This window comes from Sparus aurata, chromosome 12, assembly GCF_900880675.1.
Source record: "Sparus aurata chromosome 12, fSpaAur1.1, whole genome shotgun sequence".
Taxonomy (NCBI): Eukaryota; Metazoa; Chordata; class Actinopteri; order Spariformes; family Sparidae; genus Sparus; species Sparus aurata.
In genome coordinates this window covers 22,575,858-22,596,143 of record NC_044198.1, presented here as the reverse complement: position 1 = coordinate 22,596,143, position 20,286 = coordinate 22,575,858, and the positions used below count along the sequence as shown (strand labels likewise).

General features: G+C 41.8%; 3 protein-coding genes across 10 annotated transcripts; 2 read left to right on the top strand and 1 right to left on the bottom strand.

Moving 5' to 3' along the window:
• Positions 1-1,278: 1,278 nt before the first annotated feature.
• On the bottom strand, positions 1,279-2,643 carry LOC115592416 (synaptonemal complex protein 1-like). The gene is made up of 2 exons (XM_030435100.1): positions 2,119-2,643; positions 1,279-2,025 (listed from the first exon to the last, which is right to left on the bottom strand). Exons 1-2 carry the CDS (start codon positions 2,490-2,492, stop codon positions 1,524-1,526), a joined length of 876 nt encoding a protein of 291 aa, XP_030290960.1. The 5' UTR covers positions 2,493-2,643; the 3' UTR covers positions 1,279-1,523.
• Positions 2,644-2,992: 349 nt separating this feature from the next.
• On the top strand, positions 2,993-9,316 carry LOC115592418 (cytochrome b ascorbate-dependent protein 3-like). 6 transcript variants are annotated; one of them, XM_030435104.1, is made up of 7 exons: positions 2,993-3,372; positions 3,488-3,629; positions 5,709-5,897; positions 6,709-6,917; positions 7,037-7,191; positions 7,354-7,510; positions 9,145-9,316. In XM_030435104.1, exons 3-7 carry the CDS (start codon positions 5,714-5,716, stop codon positions 9,169-9,171), a joined length of 732 nt encoding a protein of 243 aa, XP_030290964.1. In that variant the 5' UTR covers positions 2,993-3,372; positions 3,488-3,629; positions 5,709-5,713; the 3' UTR covers positions 9,172-9,316. The 6 variants fall into 6 exon arrangements, with proteins under 6 accessions (XP_030290964.1, XP_030290962.1, XP_030290965.1 ...); XM_030435102.1 differs by lacking the exons at positions 2,993-3,372; positions 3,488-3,629 and adding an exon at positions 3,643-4,657 and having other exon boundaries at positions 5,658-5,897; XM_030435105.1 differs by lacking the exons at positions 2,993-3,372; positions 3,488-3,629 and adding an exon at positions 3,643-4,667.
• A 562-nt stretch (positions 9,317-9,878) lies between these two features.
• trappc13 (trafficking protein particle complex subunit 13) lies at positions 9,879-20,242 on the top strand. Of its 3 annotated transcripts, XM_030435452.1 has the most exons (13): positions 9,879-10,035; positions 10,941-11,009; positions 13,411-13,510; positions 13,638-13,722; positions 13,836-13,963; positions 14,652-14,724; positions 15,055-15,099; positions 15,565-15,582; positions 18,475-18,611; positions 18,698-18,896; positions 19,068-19,168; positions 19,674-19,821; positions 19,907-20,242. In XM_030435452.1, the coding sequence occupies exons 1-13, from the start codon at positions 9,990-9,992 to the stop codon at positions 20,012-20,014; spliced, it is 1,257 nt and encodes a 418-aa protein (XP_030291312.1). In that variant the 5' UTR covers positions 9,879-9,989; the 3' UTR covers positions 20,015-20,242. The 3 variants fall into 3 exon arrangements, with proteins under 3 accessions (XP_030291312.1, XP_030291313.1, XP_030291314.1); XM_030435453.1 differs by lacking the exon at positions 15,565-15,582; XM_030435454.1 differs by lacking the exons at positions 15,055-15,099; positions 15,565-15,582.
• Positions 20,243-20,286: the final 44 nt, after the last annotated feature.

Below are 20,286 nucleotides of genomic sequence, written 5' to 3'. Positions count from 1 at the left end.
ATAATGTCTGTCTGTTTTTTCTCCAATTACAGCCTCGGCCTGACCAATCACACGACAAAAATGGGGAACACGAACACTTCCTTCCAGATGAGCAACCACAGCAAGAGGAACGTCCGGGTGTTCGTCACGGAGAAGGCTCTGGAGATGGACGCCTTCATCGCCCCGCAGACTGCGGCCGATGATAAGAGCTGGAAGAAGAGCCTGTCGGTGCTGCCGGCAGACAAAAAGTTCTGCTTCAACAAAGGCGCCAAGTGCGTCCGTGTGCTGGCCTCTCAGACTCAGCCGGTGCCCTGGGAGCAGGACCACTTCGTGTCCGTCTTCGTGGAGGATGAAGACGATCACAACATTTGCTCCAAGCAGATCATGCACAACGTGGCTCTGAGTGTTCCCTGTCCTGTGCTGCTGTATGATGTGTAGATTAACACCCTTGTTCATTATCAGCCCCTGCACACATCCAGACATATCGTGTGTGTGTGTGTGTGTGTGTGTGTGTGTGTGTGTGTGTGTGTGTCATGAGCAGGTCTGAATTAGCTTGTTTAAGATGTAATATGTAAGATTTCTGCATTAAAATGTCTTAAAGCAACTAGACATTTGAAACAGATTTTGTTGTGCGTGTTTATGATCCCTAAAGTTTCCAAGCTGATGAAATGAAACCTTTACTATAACAATGTCCTATGATTGCTCCCTCTCAGGAGGAAATACCAGGTACATCAAATGAGTGGGTTTGAGACATGAAATTCCTAATTTGAAGATATTTTTCTGTTTTTGAATGGTTCGTTGGAAGTTTGGTTGATATTTCTAAGAGTGACATAAATATTTCATCTTCTCTGAGCATATTGTGCATTTTCCTTAAACCCTTATCTGCCCACAACCAAAATCCTGAATCACTTTTCCCTGGTTTAACATTGACATTGCCTTAAATGTGGCTAAAATGTAACCAGGAATGGCTGATATTCAAACCAAAGGTTCATCATATTTGATACAGGTTGTCTGTATTTTTTTGCTGAGGTGTTTACGATCTGCTGAATACAAATATAAGTGCAATGGTGAGCTTGTCATGACAGAACAGGATGCTTTTATTTCTCCTACTTGGACTTAATCATATTGTCTTTTTGTGTTTTTGCATTCTCTGTTCTGCCTTCTTGCTTTAACACACTTTACACTCGGCTTCCTTGTGTTTGGGACAATGTCCCACATTTTACAATCATTGTACATCTACTACACGATACAGAATGAAGCCATTTGAACAAGGATTTCAATTTTTTTCATTTTTTTCACTTTTTATTAAAAAAAAAAAAAATTTAACTGTGGGAACCGGAGCACCCGGAGAAAACCCACAGAGACACGGGGAGGGCGTGTTAGCTCCACACAGACAGCGCACATGTAGCTTGTCTGACAGACAGCATGGGGAGCGTTTCTGATCAGCTGCTCGTACCGTCTGCAAGAGTGTGCTGCCGTTTGGAGGTAACGGTGATATACAGCCTCCCCCCCCCCCATGCTGGACCACAGATGACGTGTGGTATCTACTGGCTGTCCGCAGTGGAGATGTTCTTGGTGTTGATGTCTGATGGCGAATGTGACAGCTGGAGTTGTTGAAGCTTCTTCCACTTCTTCTCCTCTGAGACTTCAGTCACGTCCAGAAGTTCGGGGGCCGAGGCGGTAGCGTTGGACTCCTGCTCACACGGCTTCTCTTCGGGGACTTCAGCTTCCTTCGAGGCCTTAAGCTCTGTGGAGAGCTCGAGGTTGAGAGAGATCTGAACAGTAAGCTGAGATTTCAGCTCCTCCAGTTGTCTCTCATAGCGTTCCTCCTTCTCCAATGTGTTTTGCTGGAGATTGTTGATTTCCTCGGTCATCCTGTGACGGAGCTGGTCCTGCTCAGCAGCGAACTTGTCCTGGCTGAGTGTGTGTGCCATTTTCAGCTCCTCGGTTTGTTGTTGAAGGAGCTTTCTTTGCTGGACTTCCCTCTGAAGCTCGTGTTGGAGAGTCTCAACCTGCTGTTTGACCTCAATGACATCAGCTTCATGCCTGAGATAAGAATACATGAGAAGGGTTAGAATAAGACAAACACACAGTCACTGTCCTTGAATGTACATAATATGTGCAATATATAATAATTACCTGAGTCTGACGTTGATCTGATCCAGTTCTTCTTGAAGAAGCGTGTTCTTGTCCTTCTCCTCCTGGAGGTCAGCTCGATACTTATCCTCGCTGATTAAATAGGCGACCTTCAGCTCCTCGTAATCTTGGTGAAGATCCCTCTTCTTCTTCTGCTTGGTGTTGTTCCTCACCTGAGTCGCTATCTTTGCGTTGCTGAGAGTTACGTCATCGCTGTACTTTCTCAGCCGCTCCAGCTCTCTGGTGGTCTCTTTCCCCTTGTTGATGAACATTTCCTTCAGGGTTTTCTGCCTCTTCAGCTGCTCTCTGGTGTCTTCGAGCTCTTGGATGAGTCTCTCCCGAGACATGTCTGTGGGGCGCTCGCTGGAGTGCTCCATTTCGTTCGGCTGTTGTATGTTCTGTCTAAGAAAAAAACTGTCGCTGTCTCTGATGAACAGATATCGTTGTGTGGTTCCTCGCTTTTCTGTCTCACGTTAACACGGCTGTGTCTGCGCTCGATGAAAAAATCGGACTGAAGAACTGCTGTCCTGTAAACCTACCTTTATATAGGCCCGGAACGGAATGTTGCCGTGAAGGTTCTATTTGGCTTTGATGGTTTTGCTTTGATCACACACACACACACACACACACACACACACACACACACACACACACACATACGCACACACACACACACGCACAAACACACGCACACACGCACGCACGCACACACACACACACACACACCATACACACACACGCGGACACACACACACGCACACACAAACTTTCTCTCACACATGACATTAAATAAGAAATTTTGAAATGAAAAAAAATATCGTCTCAATTTAAATGTATTGAAATGATGATTTTCATGGTAATTGTGTTGTTGTTGTTTCTCATTATCCTCTGCATTCTTCCCTAATCACACACCAGCATGAAAAGAAACACGTTGCCACACCAGAAAAAAGCCTTTGAACACAACAATACGTGTGGCACTAGTGAAGCCATTGCAGATAAACCTACTAAACTGTGATCATGTTTCCTAGGTTTTTAAAGACACAAATCTTGTTGACATGAAATACTTTTATCAATCATGCTAAATGCAACCAGTTGCAATATAACAACATAACTTACTCTGCATTCCCTTATGAGTAGCGGCTCTTTTCTAGCCCCACATAATCAAGGAAGTGTTATTTCACCCATTCAGATAGCGTCCAGGAAACGGGTGCACATGCAAACATCTACGTGCGCTCTTTCCGACAGCGCCACAGCGACGTACGTGGGCGGCGAGGGCCCGATCATCGCTGCTTGCATCTTTAATTCTGATTACAATCACTGAAAAAAGTTCTGTCTCCCTCGAAATAAGTCCAAGACGCTTCTTTCCCCACAGGTCATAAACCACAGGCCACCAGCTTCTTATGTGGCTCAACCTAGATGATTTGAAGAAATGAGAGTTTGATGTCTACTCTTTGTATAACCTTACCTTTCTTCATAATCCTGTGTAGTAGCGAGATACCTTCTTCCAATTAAAGGTCAGTCTGTAGACACAGCAAATTGGTTGACACTGTTGCTAACGGGGCACTTAGGTCGGTGCAACAGCACGATCGGCTGACATGACTTTCCTTGTTTGGCTGCGATAAAGCAGGAAGAAGAGGCTGGATATGTGTCACAGAACTGCCATCTCTGGCGTAACAGAATACCAGTAATAAGTAGTTTGTCTCCTCTCTTATTAATACATTTTGAATCCTGAAAATTGGTGGTTATTCCTCCAGAAGGCCTTGCTCTGCACCGGAGCGAGCCCACTCTGAGCACCTCTAGCGTCAGAAGTTACATACTGGTCGTTTTATCTCCACACTGAACACCTGAATACGTTCCAATTGACTAAATCCTCTCTGCTGTTGACACGTCTCTCCAGTTAAAGTGCTCCTCTGCGTCACGGCCAAAGTCAAATGAGATTACACATCGATCTGTTCCTCTGTGGTCATCTGCGTTTAGTCCAGAGCTCAGCCGTGATGTTAACAGTGGAGGCTTTCTTCATGCCGGGGGTCCGTGTTAAACGATGGGACACGGCGGGCGGTCCCTGTCGGCCACATGGTTGTTTTGACAAAAAACAAACCTTTGTGATGGCTCCTGCCTCCAATAATACGTGTACGTCAAAGTCCTAAAAGGTGTGAAAGAAAACCTGACGTGACTTTAAAGTTCCTTAAAGTCTTGTTGATATCCAGTCAGATGCAGGGCGGATGCTATTTGTAGCACTTTATTTACTTTACTTTAGTAGTATTTCATAATCCGTGTTGTCTTATCATCCATACTTGAAAGCGACAGTTACGAGATCTGTTGCAAATCATCGTGACCAAGCAGAAGGTCTTATGGAAGATGAAAATCTGTTGTTTTTGCGCACAACCCTCTGAGCAAAACAAGTAGAAAGCTTCCCTCCCTCCATCCTGACACATGCTAATGTAACAGCGTAAAAAAAAAAAACCTATAAATCAAATTGTGGAAGTAATTTGGGACCATCTTTGAGCAGGGACGCAGCCGAGACGCAGGATCCACCGCTGCGGTGAGTAAATGTGAGTCACGGCCTGGAAATACTCCTCAAGGTTACTGTGTTTAACGGCTTTAAAGAGGTTTTTTTTTAAGTAAAGATTTGTGTATTTGAGAATCGGTGGGACCTAACTGTGGTGCATTTAAGCAAGTACTCTACTTTGAGGATGTATTCCTGTACTTGTTTTATTTTATTGTATGTAGTTGTTTTACTTGACAGGGACACTGCACAGCCTAGCCGCTGTACCAGATTTGATTTACATCTGCAGTCTCCCCGGCAGGAGACAGAGACGTCTCTGTTCGAGGAAAAATAAACGTTAGGTTTTACAAGAAAGACAGTTACAGGACAGAACATGATCACAAGACAACAACAGCAAAATATCCAAACATTAAGACAAACAGAGCTCAGGAGATCATGCGTGATGGGTACGTGACTTTAGCCATTATTTCATCTTTAGTATAAAATCAGTGCGTAGGTCTTAAAAATAAAACATGTGTGTTTTTTTTCAGTAATAAAGCATTTGCTAGCTGCCACGATCTCGTTGTTCTCTCGTCATTTCAGTGTCAAATTGATTCTTTGTTTCTCTGCGATTACCATGTAAGACCGTTTCCAAAAATCAGCTTTAATTTGGCACAATTCTAGCACAACGCACGCTTTATACTTCACTGTTTATTTGTTGAAATGACCTCAGATCTCAGCCTAACTTTGGGGCTTCTGCACTTTTAGAGAACGACCTTCCCAGCGGTGTGTAGAGCGGTCACGGTCACCTACATCTCCACCGGTTCCAACAACAAAATGTTTCTTACACATCAGTAAACTGATAATAATAATCCTAATAATGCAGTAATGTTATCATCATTTTACTCTGATACTTTAAGTAACTTCTGCTTTGGAATACTCACATACATTTACATGATTTTTAATGTTTCTAACAGTGTTTTAAGCAAAGGATGTTTTCTTGTCACACACTTAAATCCACTCGCTGTGTTCCTTTTTTTTTCTTTAATTTTCAAAGAGAATATAAAAACTGCATTCTAGCGTCGACATACCTGCGTTCTCCTGACAGACACGATGCCGTCTGTGTGTCTCTGCCTCACCCACGTGCTGGGCCTGTGTCTGGGCCTGCTCTGTCTGCTGTTTGTGACCCTCTGGAGCGCTCACTGGAGGGGAGGATTCTCCTGGGACGGCTCGGCTCTGCAGTTCAACTGGCACCCCGTGCTCATGGTGTCCGGGCTGCTGGTTCTCTATGGCTATGGTACGTTATTGTGCTGTGGTGCTGCATTGCAGAATGTAAACAGTGCACAGTAAATCCTCCTCGCATGAAGGTTTTAATGCTCGGTGTGAGATGTTGATTTGTTTGAATCGAGGATGCAGTTTGTGGTGCTGTTAGGGGTTAGGGGTTAACCCATCATACAGGTAAATGTGTGTGTTATTTAACCTGCCCTCGTTGACATAAAGGGAGTAGACAAAGGGAAAAGAAACGAAAGCCAGCGCTCCATCAGGCCTGTTACTGTTGATTTTACCACAATATTACCGAGGGAATAATAAAAACACTGATCATTTGTTAATTAACTGACCGTGCAATAACTAAAAAAATAGCTTTAAAAAAGGGCACTCCACCAGTCTTGCACAATGAGATCAGTTGACTTGTCACAAGGAGTACAGCAGCTCGGCCTGTGAAAACAGTCGAGCGCGATGTCCTCTGAGGCAGATATCACCATCGGGGTTACCTTATCTCAAAATCTTTAACAGGAAGACCTCGCCTTAGAAATTAGAGCTGTGGGGCTTGAGAAAGATCTCAGATGGAGTGTTTATGGAGCTTGACCCATTAACTAAAAAGTCAGGCATGTTGTGTTTTGCAATTACTGACTTTTAGGTAGTTTTTAGGACACTGCTGACGAGTGAAATAGATTTAGGATAATGAAACAACGAAACAACATGAGACCTAATGAAAAGAAAATGAACACTCTTGATGTAACATCCCCGTAGGCTGTGGCGACAGAGGGAGCTGATGCGGAAACATTTACGGGTATGAAGTGGAATCCATGTCTTTTGTGTGTCTGCAGCGGCTGTTGTGTATCGGCTCCCGTTCACCTGGAGTCAGAAGAAGCGCGTCTGGAAGCTGGTGCACGCCGGGCTGATGTTCCTGGCTCTGGTGCTGTCCGTCCTGGGCCTGTGTGCCGTGTTCGACTTCCACAGATTCATCCACGTGCCTCACCTGTACTCCATCCACAGCTGGGTGGGCATCTCTGCTGTGGTGCTGTTTGCAGTCCAGGTACAAATACTGACTCTTTTGAACATCCCCCATTGTTCTAAATGACATATACAAGGTGTTTGGTGGTTAGATGTATTGTAATTGTCCCCTTCCTCTCCTGTCACCATGCTGCTGGATAGTGGGCCCTCGGCCTGGCTGGCTTCCTGCTTCCCTGTTCTCCGCTCTGGATCCGCAGCAGCCTGAAACCCGTCCACAGCTGGATTGGAAAAGCGATCTTGATCCTCAGCGTGACCGCCTGCATCAGTGGTATCAACGAGAAACTGCTCTTCACCCTGTGAGCGCTCAAATATCCAACACATTACAGCACAATGACTTTTTTTATTTTTTTTAAAGAGCCCCAAGAATGAAAATCCAGTCACCAACATGCCAGTGGAAAGTTGTTCCACTACGAATCAGTGCTCACTTATAAACTGTATCTCTCTGTTTTGTTCTGTAGCAGTGAAAACAGCACCGAACCTTACAGCTCACTGCCCGCTGAGGCGAAGTTTGTGAATTCCCTCGGCCTCCTCATCGTGGCCTTTGGATTGGTCACTTTTGGCATCCTGTCCAATGAAAAATGGCAGCGGCCAGAAGAAGACGCTGAAAGTGTTCAGGTGAGCATGGATGCCGTAACAGGGACTATATTACTGTTGATCATCGCTAATGTTTGAGTAATGGTTGGTCATGATTAGAGGTGCACCGATCGATCGGCAACCGATCGCAATCGGCCGATAATGCCCCTATCGGTTTTGATCGGAGTTCTCAAAATAGATCACATCAGGCCGATCAGATGACGTTTAAGTATAAAGACAGTGCATTAACTGCATGCAGGGAGGGAATTTCATGGCCGCCGTTGCCCCGCACTTTGGCCTTGATGCCCCGTGAAAAAAAAAACTCATCGTACGGCCACAGTGGCCTCTGTGCCCCTGGCCCGGTCAGCGTAGCGAGCTTGCCCTGAATTACAGCCACCTGAGTGCACAGTAGTCACTCACAGTAACTTCAGTGATTCCGCAGTTCGCGCAGATGGAGTCTCATCATCACGATGATGTCACGTGAAAGCCTCTCAAACAGCAGCAGCGTCTCAAAACAGAAGAACGAAACTTACAGCACAGGTGCGAAAGCGAGCTCAGCCGGTTTTGACATGATACGTAACTGACTTATGTGGTATGACTTAGTTTGGTAAAGTTGGAAATATATTCACAGATTCGAACTTCCCGGATCAATAACTCATAAGTGACACCTTGTTAAAACACAAACGACGGGTCTTTTCTACCGTAGTAAGGAAGACAACGAGCTTCAACCGTATGTTAATCAAAACGAGCGTCTGGACATTAACTCTGGTCTGTATGATCAGCCGTCTGTGAGCCGAGGGCGCAGGGACCGTCTACAAAGTGCAGCACTGAAAAGAGAAACTACAAAAAATTCAATAACTTCACTATTATTCAGAGTGTAGTGTCACCAAAATCACTCCACACATCCATGGTCTCCTGCTGGTTATTCTACAATTTTTGTTTGGAAAAAATATGCTTTGCCATAATTTTGGGGAATTTCTATTGGGAGAAATATTCAATAACACTAATATTCAGTGAGGTGTCACAAAACTCACCTCCCCCTAACCCTACTTAACAAAAACTACTTTCTAGTGTAACTTTAACTTGATTTTGGTATAAAAAAAAATTTGTTAATACACAATCCATGTCTTATTATAAATTAGGATGTTATGGTATCAGTCTGAAAGGTAAATCAACACATTTTACCCAGTGGCCTTTGTGCCCTGTCATGTGGCCTTGGTGCCCCTGAAAAAAAACTGAAGGCCAAATGTACTTGCCCCTAAAATGACAAAATTCCCACCCTGACTGCATTCCCACTAGTAAGCTACAGTTACTCTATGTAAGCTGAGTCCAAGTTGAGTCTCTAAAATGTGAGATATTGCACATTGCCTCAGCCTGCAATAAAACTGTGGTCAAGTCATGATACTTTGTCATCTCCTAATTTTTATACTTAATAATACATGTCAATGTTGTGTAAGAAGAATCATTAATTAAATATATTAAAGTTACACAAGACAACACTATAGAAGAATTTATGGATTTGACGCTGTGATCGGTGATTGGCAATATCGGGATCGGCAGATACTGCTTTCGGTAATCGGTGATCGGCCCCAAAAATCCTGATCGGTGCATCTCTAGTCATGATTGGTTCAGTCTGTGTCAGTATTCTAACGCTTTGGGTGTCATTGTAATTACAGCTTTTGCCCAATGAACACAGCCTATGAGAACACTGGGTGCTCGACAGGAAGACACCATTGTGCCACAGAGGCTTTCATTACAGACAGATTGTGAGACTGTAATGGACTTCACCGGTTGAGATGTGTACAAGAAATATAAGAAAACCTCATCTTTCCTGTTTAGAATGTATCCTTCTTCTTTTTCTTCTTCTTCTCCATCACCTTCTTTCTTGTTCAACATGATAAAGAGTTTAAGCACACAGTAATCTTAATTATAATTCTTGATCCTGACATGATTATTTCTGTACCATGAGACACTCCGATTAAAGCTTGAAGTGATCTTTCCTATTTCAGGCATGGATTTCATTTTATTTGATGACTGATTTTGTAATGTGGTATTTCATTGACAATTTATAGGCATTTAGAAAACCTCAACAGTATGATCTTGATTGGCATTATAGTCAATGTAAGTCAGTTTTGCTCTTGAAATGAACTACAGCTGCACTACTGTTATAGACCACTGGAGGTCAGTGTGGTGCAGCAGTGTGCAGAGTGAGAGGAGCAAAAAAATCATGCAGTGACATAGTCAACTAATGATAAGAACATTAAAAAGAAAGGAAAGGAAATAAATTGAGATAAAAGAAAAGAAAACAAAACAAAACAAAACAAAACAAAACAAAACAAAGGTCTATTGTTGTAGCGACCACCCCGGCCTGTGAGCGGCAGTGCTTCATCTTCAGAGCGTCCCAAATTAGACGAAGAAGAAATTCGCTTCCTGTGAGGTCAAAGTTCACCAGCTAGCCTGTCATAATAACCAGCTAGCATTCTAGCTAACATCACCCGAAAAGACCACTTCCTCTGTCAAAATGGATGTAACTCAGGCCAAACAGGAACACCTACTCGCATTAAAAGGTATCGTATCATCATTATCAACATTTAACAGATAGTGTCTGGTGACGTTGTTTTCAAACAGAGGCTGTAAATATTCCAGTGGCCCGGCTGTTGTCATTTGTTGTTGTAAGCTGCTAGCTGCTAGCGCTAACGCTAGCTAAAACAATATCAAACATCTTTGTTTGTCAATATGCAATCAAGACTTTTATGACAGGTCCACTTTTAAGACACTCTAGTGTTGTCGTTAATGGACCTTAAAGTTGAATTTGACAGATATTGTGAATTAGCGATATATTCCAGAATGAATTGTGTCAGCTAGCATATGTTTAGCTGTTGTGTTGTTTGCTCATTTGGCTAAGAAACTCAATGTTGGTTTTCTGTTTTTCTGAGTGAAATAAACCCCAATAAGCCCCACCTGCCTCTATATCTTTAGTGAGATGTTATGTCTGTGTGTGTGGCCTGTGTCGTAATATGTGTTTTGTTACTGTCGAGAGCTACTGACAGTCACATTATGTGTCAGGCAGCTAATTAGTCAATAGCCTTCTGTTTCCGATGACTCTGCACCAATTAGACATCATTCATGAGGCTTATTGATAATGTACAATATTATAGTGACCCCAGATCTTGCCCTGGAGATATGAATGCACTGCATAGGCTTGTTGTCATATGTTCTTACAAGCTGACAGATGCTAAAATTGAACTGTTGGCCCAGCAAATCATACTTGAGTTTATAACCCTATCATATGCTTGTCATTTCTGGATTTAAAATGTCTTGCAATGCATCAAAGGTTATTTATGAATTACAACCAAAAACTGCAATAGATGGATAGATAGACATTACATTTAGATTAATACCTCAGTAAAGTCACCACAATAATGACACTAATCGTGTGTCAATCACTAACAAATGTCACTTTACTTCACAGTGATGCGGCTAACGAAACCAACACTCTTCACAAACATGCCAGTGACATGTGAAGAACGAGATCTTCCAGGTAAGAGGAAGACAGACTGTTCTCTGTTTAACAGATCTACAACTGAGGAGAAGGACACATGATACTTGTTAGCTGGGGGTTCATTTAGTTTCTCCTTTACTTGTATTTTTTGATTAGCATCACACTTTTTTAATTAAGATCACATGCCTGTGGGTCTGTTGACTTTGTATTGCTGTGGGTTTTGGGACTTGTCACTGTTGATTCAGTTATTCTCAGCTGTGATGTTGAAACAGAAGTCAGTCTGATCCATGCCACGTAGAGCATCTTGATATTGAATTATCAGTTATTCTGCTAAGCACAGGGGATGGGAGGAATAGAAAATACCCATGAAACCATTACAAATCAAACCAAAATGTGCACAGACTTCAGTTGTATACAGTCATGAAATAGCTATTGAATATTAATTTGAGATGATGCATGTCTTGGGACTGTGGGAGGAAACCAGAGCACCAGCTGGAAACCCAAGCAGACACAGGGAGAGCATGCAGACTCCGCACAGAAAGGCTCCAGTCGGCCGGGTTATGTTCAAATCCTGGATCTGTCTGCTGTGAGGAAACAGCTGAGACACTGTGCAGCCTTTGTTTGTCCTCACTGCCTCGTCATTTTAAAGATTACCGTGGAGAAAACATTAGCATAAAAATCCTTTGTTTGTACCATCCTTTCTTTCTGTTTACCTCTTACATCGCTAATGTTGTTTATGGTCTGTAAATTGTAGAGATTCAGTAAAAGATTCTTTTTTTGGATGCTTCCAAACAACCGACCATTATCAAAATGTCAGTTCTGTATGCTGTCACTCTGCACATGCTCCACACACTTTATCCATCAGTCATGGGATGAATTAGCTGAAATATAAACTTTTAGCCAGGTTCGGAAAGTTGCTTCAGAATATGACTACTACTATTCTTGAGACATTCACGTGGCGTCAGTGTGCGCTATATGAGGCAACATAAGTAGATGGACCGAGCTCGAGCACTTGACTTGCTTCCGCTTTTTGCGTCGCTGAGAGCTTCTGCTTTTCTGCTGAGTGCTTCCCACGGTAAAAACAAATGCCTAGCGTTCTCTGTGGTTGCGTCAGGATTTTAACAATCATCTCACTCAGTCAAAACCTCCATGTTCATGTTCATGTTCAAAATATTTATTTGAGCAAATAACACCAAATATGTTAATGTCATTAAACAGGGAATGCTGTAAACTTATGAAGTGTATGAAGTGTATCATGCATTTAGTCTGTCTGTAATATTGATTTATGATAATTGCTACAGTGTCATTTGTAATTGACTTCATACATTTGGTATTAAATCCTAATAAACTGTATGATCTAGTAGAAGAAAAACCAACAGACAAAATGTAACGAAATTTGACTGTTTCCTTCAAATTTTGAGCTACATTTGCTTTGGATCCAGAGCACATCTGTATTAAAGATTTGCATCTCAGACGCTGTGCCCGGATTTAGATGGAAACCCCGCTGAGAGTCTGAGTGTTTGTTTTCCTCTCTGTTGGAGAGCGGCACAGATAAATGTGTTTGCTGCACTGGCAACTGATCTCCACACAAACCATAAATCACACTGACACTTCTAAGTAGGATCGCTATTTATACGAGAGTAGCAGAAAACTGACAGCTTGTTTTTAAGTGCACAAAGATGAATTGGGCGACTTTGACATTAGAAACTTAAAACCGGTCCACTTTTTTTTTTCCATCTTGTTCTATTTTTAACTCCCGCTGAAGAATCTCAACTTATCAAGCATTTTGTCGTTAACAATAACAGATGTATTAGTGGGAGACATCAAAGTATAAGCAGTATTTGTAATGTTAGCCAGTGAGTTGATCATAATAGAAGATGTATGCGGCCGTGTTGTTGGACAAGAGGGCAGAAATTCGAAGCCGGTGAAATCCTTCTGGTTCAGACGGCTTTGAAACCTGATCTTCAAAGGCTCTTTGTGTCTCTGATCCGGCTGCACTTCACACGATACTCAAAGACATTTTTTAAAACCTTACTGCCAAACCAGTGTCTACATCGTGTGTATCCCCACAGTCCACCGGCTTAGCTAAAGCTCTAGAAGGGTTAGTGCTGACTTTTAGCAAATTCATGGAAACAAATTCAAGTTTTACTGACAGATTTGCAACAACCAGCGTTGGGCAAGTTACTTTCAATATGCAAAGTATTACATATTACTAGTTACCTAGTAATATATCAGGTTACAGTATGAATAGAGTATTGCATTACTTATCAGCTACTTTCAACAATATGCCAAAATAACCTATACAGAACAATTGCTAAAGGTAATATGACACAGTCTTTTTTGTTTGATACAGGGTCCAGAATATTATGTGTTTTGTCATGTAATTGCACCCATAATATGTACTTTAATGCTCATAATTTGTTTGTTTCTGCCTCTGTAGGTGACTTGTTTGGTCAGCTTATGAGAGAGGACCCGTCCACCATCAAAGGAGCGGAGATATTAATGCTGGGAGAGATGCTCACACTACCACAGAACTTTGGGTAAGAAAGGCTTTTTCATTTTTCTGTTGGAGAATTTATGAATGAACAAGAGTCTATTTTTATTGAGGAAACTCTATATATGAGAAAGCGCAAAGATTTTAACCGTCTGCGTCTCTGCATTACACAGAAATATTTTCCTGGGCGAGACCTTCTCCAGTTACATAAGTGTGCACAACGACAGCAACCAAGTGGTGAAGGACATTCTCGTCAAGGTGCCGTATGAAAAGAGGCACTTGTCCAACGCTTATTACCTACTCGACGACACTGAGCGGTTTGACCCACAACTGTTCTGCTGTGTGATGAGATGTGATGTGATCTTTTATAGGCCGACCTACAGACCAGCTCACAGAGGCTCAACCTGTCGGCGTCAAACTCTGCGGTCGCAGAGCTCAAACCTGAGTGCTGCATTGACGACGTTATCCACCATGAAGTCAAAGAAATTGGAACACATATGTGAGCGTCCTCCTTCTTAAGCTAAATAAGCTCTTTAAAAACTGTCATTACCTCTTCACACCCAAGCTGATGGAAAGTCGGGTGAAGTTTCATATTTCACATAACATTTCTGGAACTTCACAGCAAAACAACTGAAAAAAACTAACAATCCAAGACTCTAGAAACCTCAAGATCCCAAATTGATTCGATAAATTACCATTTACACCCTTTCTCAAGCCAGAATCTTCACTGTAGCTGTGAAGCTAGAAGACGCAAGTATGCTTGAGCTCGACTGCGTATCGAGCATGTGAATAACATCTTTTCAAATCAGTTTTGGATCATTGGGCCTTCGGAGACCTGGATTACCCTAGACGAGCTGTATGAAGCCACTTTACAGTTGTTTTTTGGTCATTTTTTACCGTTTTAAAACAAGTCCCCATCTATTTCAGTAGTTTAGGAGAATGCCTCGACACTATGTTGTTGTGAACCTCCAGAAATGTTTTTTGGAGTACAAGATATTATCCTGAATTTCCTTTAGAGGAACTGAATACTTCTTTCACCACTGCATATTTTGCTAAGCGACCGATTATGCCGCCAAAACTCAAGTCGTCCTCTCAGCTGACCCTGTCAGGGAAGCTGTCCTCACACAGATAAACAGGCTGAATTCTTGAAAAGAACAAACATACATGTCCTCTCTTCTCATTTCCAGCTTAGTTTGTGCGGTCAGTTACACCACTCAGTACGGGGAGAAGCTCTATTTTCGGAAGTTCTTCAAATTCCAGGTGAGTTATATTTGAGCGCTCTCTTTAATCAACAGTGGCTAACTCATGTGAGAGCTTGGAGGAGACCTGAGAAATGTCACAGGTCTTCAACAGAGCGAATGCAATTACCATCCATGCTAAAGATTTGGTCTCTTGTGGTCTTCAGCTTTCAGTTTGTGAACTTGTTCTCACTCTTTTCCCTTCCCTCCGGTCACACTTCCAGTATCGCCCCTTCAGATTTCTAGCCTTTTTCTGAAGATCGTCAGTCTGATTCTACAGATATTTATCAGTCGAATGGACGTACAGTGCGAGAAAAGTCTGGCATTCAGTTTGCAATCTATTTTCAATCAGGTTTTGAAGCCGCTGGATGTGAAGACAAAGTTCTACAATGCAGAGGTAAGTCAGCCGCTCTCAGAAACTAGCGCCGGCGTAAAATAAAAAAGTGTCACACATACGGACTGTGTGCACTCGTATTTCTCACCATGTCATTCTGCAAATAGAAGAACTGTATCGCCTCACATGCGAGTTCTTACTTTAGCATATATACCATGCTTCATATCATGTTTCATTTCATACTTAGGGACATTTTCCAGACGCTAATGCGACAGTTAGTATCAGTCAGCCCTCGCGGAAAACACTTGTACCTCCACAAACGTTTATTTAACAGAGAAACGTGTTGTTTTCGAGCTGGGGATCAAGTGTTTTCCTCACAGAGGCAACAAGCTTTTTTTTTTTCCTTTTCCCCTCATTTTCATAGCAGTAGCTTTTTATCTTAGCCGTATGCAAATATTCATTGTCATCGTCTTTTTGGCATGTAACTTCATTTGTTTATTGTGTCTTGTATTTTATTTTCTCCATTAGAGTGACCTCAGTTCTGTGGTAATTGTTTCTTCTGTTCTCATCGCTGAACTTTAGCTTCTCTTAATCCTTGTTTTGGTGCAGCAGACTTTTTGCCTTTTCCGGGGCCAACAGAAAGGTGCAAAGTAGAAGAATGGAAAGTCTTGAAATACCGAATAGATTGCTGGAGATAAACAAGTGACCCGCCTACGTTAATGTTAACACTTCAGTCCTCGATTTGAACTTTCCGTTGTTCGTCTTTGCCCCTTTTTTTTGGACGCTCATGCTTTCTTGCAAACTCATCCTACACAGGGCTTGGACTTTTTTAAATTGTGGTGTCAAATTGTGGTGGGTGGGGTTATCAGTGATTATACAATTTATTATAATTGGGGAAGTTTTGAGTATGTTCTTTTTCTATTTGTCAAGATGTAAAATGATTATGTAACATTGAAGACATGAATGATGGTGCTCTGATCTCATTGTTAACTTCTGTATTGTGGGTTTTAGGGTTTCATTGTGATGCAACAGGCCAATTAACGTCTTGGTGATTATAAACCAAAATCACCTCAATTAGCGACCAGTGGGTCTTGATTATTTTAAAGTAAATGAAACAGATATATTTGATTCTGTTAAACTGAACGTGAGGTTTCAGGAGTTGGTTGGAATGGCTTTGCATGGATCGGAAATGCTAAGCTCTGTGATTTTAACATTAACCTCATCCAGAACGGTTCATGGTCTGATTTTATGTATTATGAATTGCAGGCATGAACTAATCTCTGCTTCTGTCTCATTGTTATCTCATCATATAGTCGAGGTTGCACTGAAGGTTTGACGGTGACTTTCCAAAAGCATCAACTAGCTGTTTTATATAAAAAAACGTGAATGACAATCCTTGACTGACACAGTGTAGATATAGTGTTAATAGAAGGTTTGATATTTTCTGAGCAATTTAAATCAGATTATGATACGTTACTTTGTAACATAATTTTCTGTATACGGAAGGTTTTAGTGGTTTTAAAATAATCTTGCCCATGTGGGAATTATTCAGTATACAGGGTTCGTACGGGTGCTTGAAATCCTTGAAAGTGCTTGAATTTCAATGTTGTGTTTTCAAGGTCTGAAAAGTGCTTGGATTTTAGTTTAAGTGCTTGAAAGTGCTATGTACATAACTGTGATAAAAAGTGAAGAAAAAAAATCACAAGTGTATATATTCCCTTAGATACGTATTTCACCCCAGCAATAAGGTGCTGGAAAATCTTAAAAATGACCCTTAAAAGTGCTTGAAAAGTGCTTGAATTTGACCTTGAAAAAAGTGTACGAACCCTGAGTATAATCAGGAATAAATGTAGTGACTTGATATATTTTAGAATAAAGGCTGTACTGTCATACCAGCTTTTTGATTTATCTTGACATATTTAATGTATTTTTAAAGGACAACCACCTCATTGAGGAGTGAGTCTTTTTCAGATGTTTGTAAATCCACAACAAACTGATCAGAATGACTGTAGAGCAGAAGAGTCAGTCAGTCCCTCTCAAAGGTTTTGATGGCTGTTTTTGAATAATCTGATTGGTTAAAATCACACAGCTAGTTGATGCTTGAGCGAAACAGTTTGAACGACTTGTCGATTGTCGTCGTGCAACCTCTGCTGTACACTCTGCTGTTCAACACTTGTACTAACAATGACCTCGAAGGCACACTGAGCAAACTGAATAGAACTAAATTTGTGTTTATATGTAAGATGTTTGTCCTCTTGAGTCAGATCCACACATGTAACTCATTACATGACTCTCACATCACCTACAGAGTAGCTTAAAGGACAGCTTCACTTTTTTCCAAGTCTACCTTAAAACATTACTCACATGTCCAAGAATCACGGCTGTTTGTAATCTTTCGTCCTGTTCACACTGTTCTTTTAAAGATCTCGTCCTCATGAGAGTAGTTCTGAGTTTTTCAAAATAATTGTCTTTTTTAGGGCCAACTAAAGCGCTATATTTATCTATTGCCACGAGGATAGATGTCAGTATTCAAAGTGGACTTTTAAAAAAAACTAATAAAATGAGACAAAAAGTGATTAAAATGCAGGAAATGGAGCTTCTTTATGGTGTTTAAGTAGACTCAAAAGCTTTTGCTACATAGCATTTCTGCTACATGTGAACAAATGTGGTCTCACCAAAAGGAAAATGAGGCTAACACAGATGTGTCATACACAAAAGTGCCTCGAAATTCCACTTGCGTCTGACTACACAAGCGAGTCAGTTCCCGTAAACCCCCAAAATAAAATGTACAACTTTACAGCAGAAAGAAACTTGTTTACAACCTGGTACAAAAAAACATTTCCTCTGTGAATTCTTAAATAAGGAGCTCATTTAAGTTTTACTAAGGCTTAAATTACATTAAAGACCTGGTTTAATTGAATAACAGCTGGTGGCTTGCTGTCTAGTTACCAGGCTTCATTAAGCTCGCCTCCGCTCCACCGACAATCCCCTTTGCTCATTTGTGAATTAGCCAGGAGTGAGGCAGAGTCAGGCACCGCCAAGACGCCGACAGCTGGAGCCACAGTGGAGCTCTTCAGAAACCTCTGGGTGATGTCATGGAGACCACATCCATGTTTCTACAGTCTATGGGTCCCCTGAGTGCAGGGCTGTGACTTCAGGCTGTGGCTTTTGTCCCCCGTGTTTAAGTAAAAGTGTCTCTTCGAGCCCAGTGTGGACAGGAGGAAAAATTACAGCAACCACTAACTAAATATTCAAACATGTGAGCAAGACAGACTGGGAAAAATACAAACCTTTCCTTTAAGGCAGTAGGATTTTGCACAAGCCTAACCCTTCCTAATATCTAATAACGAAGTGGATGTTGTTGCTCAGTTCGCCTTGGAGATGATGTTTCATTGCGAGCGACAAATATCAGTCTGACTCGTGGCTTCTCGGCTCCAGACAGATGAAGTGTTCCTGGAGGCTCAGATCCAGAACATCACCACCTCGCCCATGTTCATGGAGAAGGTCTCGTTAGAGCCCTCCATGATGTACAACGTCACAGAGCTCAACACGGTCGCAGCCACAGATGACGGAGGGTAAAAGCGCTCAAGTTAAAAAGCTGAATGATGGTATAAACTGTCAGGATTAGGCTTCATTCTCATCCGTAACTCTTCACTCCCAGAGAGTCCACGTTTGGGAAAATGTCCTACCTGCAGCCCATGGACACACGGCAGTACCTGTACTGCCTGAAGCCAAAGCCGGAGTACGCGGAGAAGGCCGGCGTCATCAAGGGCGTGACGGTGATCGGCAAGCTCGACATCGTGTGGAAGACCAATCTCGGGGAGAGAGGGAGGCTACAGACCAGCCAGCTGCAGAGAATGGTATGAGGATGCTTTTTTAATCACTAGTGGATTAAACATCGAAAACCTCGATTTAAACGTCAGCGATATTAGCAGTTAAAACCATCCTAGTATACGCTACGATGAAAATCAAAGAATGTCATCTAACTTCTCCCATTGTGTTTATTTGTCTCCTGTCCTCACGTCCTCCAGGCTCCAGGGTATGGAGATATCAGACTGTCTTTGGAGATAATTCCTGACACGGTCAACCTCGAAGAACCTTTTGACATTATCTGTAAAATCACCAACTGCAGGTAAAAAAAATAAAAAATCCGCATAATAGTTTATCTTGCAGCCCACACGAGACAACTTCGATGCTATTTATAGGGTTTGTGTGAAGTCTTGAAAGTTTGGGAAATGCTTAATTTAACTGTTGCAGTGTCAAGATTGAGATGCTTCGTAAGATATAACCCTTAAAAAATCTGTTGTTTCATTCACAACGAAAAATCTTTTAATATTTGAAATATAACAATCCCTTCGAGCATTCAACAATCATTATCAGAACGTACAATCAATTAAGAAGAGCTGGTAAAAAAAAGTGATAACACACATCAGTTTCTGTGAGTATAGAATAATTCTGTAAAAGCATTTTTCACAGTGGCATTTATAACAATTTCGATATAACAATTACGGCTACAACAGTTTGGAATGTTTTGGTTAAGGTACCTTGAAAGCGCTGTATAAACCCTTTGTTTAATCATTAACATGTGAGTAAATTACTGAATTACGAGCAGCTTTTTTGTGTCCTCCGTGTTGTAGTGAACGAACCATGGACCTGGTGCTGGAGATGTGTAACACCCGGTCGATCCACTGGTGTGGCGTATCGGGGCGACAGCTCGGGAAACTGAGTCCCGCTGCCTTCCTCTCTCTGCCCCTCACACTCCTCTCATCCGTCCAGGGTCTGCAGGTAAGATCCACACCTGTAGGAAAAATCACTCTGTGCTGTTCTTGCGCACTAATGTTCTGTTTTTTCCTCTCCCTCTTTGTTCCAGAGCATCTCCGGATTGAGACTCACGGACACATTTCTGAAGCGGACGTACGAATACGACGACATCGCACAAGTGTGTGTGATCTGTCCGTTCTCGTCCAACGAGAGTTAGGACTTTTATTGACCTTTTTTTTTTTTTCTTTTCTTTTTTTTTGCGTTTTAGAAACGAATGGACCAAACTGTGGAAAGTCTGCACATAACGCCGACATTTCACTCTTTTTGCAACTTGAAGAGGAGAAAACTGTATTTTAAAAATGAATTGTGAATAATATAAACCACTTTGTTTGAAAATAATGATGTAAATGTGCATAAATGTTAATAAAACCTCCGGAATCTTTAATTTCCTGTCGCTTCATAAAACATATTGCCTGCTCCCTGGGACAA

What these genes read in the sequence shown, in the direction of transcription:
- LOC115592416 (XM_030435100.1), bottom strand. Translation starts at nt 2,492, where the DNA reads ATGGAGCACTCCAGCGAGCGCCCCACAGACATGTCTCGGGAGAGACTC. An exon ending in CAGATCAACGTCAGACTCAG is followed by an intron (nt 2,026 to 2,118) that starts GTAATTATTATA and finishes TTCTTATCTCAG; the next exon opens with GCATGAAGCTGATGTCATTG.
- LOC115592418 (XM_030435104.1), top strand. Translation starts at nt 5,714, where the DNA reads ATGCCGTCTGTGTGTCTCTGCCTCACCCACGTGCTGGGCCTGTGTCTG. An exon ending in GAGAAACTGCTCTTCACCCT is followed by an intron (nt 7,192 to 7,353) that starts GTGAGCGCTCAA and finishes TTTGTTCTGTAG; the next exon opens with CAGTGAAAACAGCACCGAAC. An exon ending in AAGACGCTGAAAGTGTTCAG is followed by an intron (nt 7,511 to 9,144) that starts GTGAGCATGGAT and finishes TTGTAATTACAG; the next exon opens with CTTTTGCCCAATGAACACAG.
- trappc13 (XM_030435452.1), top strand. Translation starts at nt 9,990, where the DNA reads ATGGATGTAACTCAGGCCAAACAGGAACACCTACTCGCATTAAAAG. An exon ending in ACACCTACTCGCATTAAAAG is followed by an intron (nt 10,036 to 10,940) that starts GTATCGTATCAT and finishes TTTACTTCACAG; the next exon opens with TGATGCGGCTAACGAAACCA. An exon ending in TGAAGAACGAGATCTTCCAG is followed by an intron (nt 11,010 to 13,410) that starts GTAAGAGGAAGA and finishes CTGCCTCTGTAG; the next exon opens with GTGACTTGTTTGGTCAGCTT.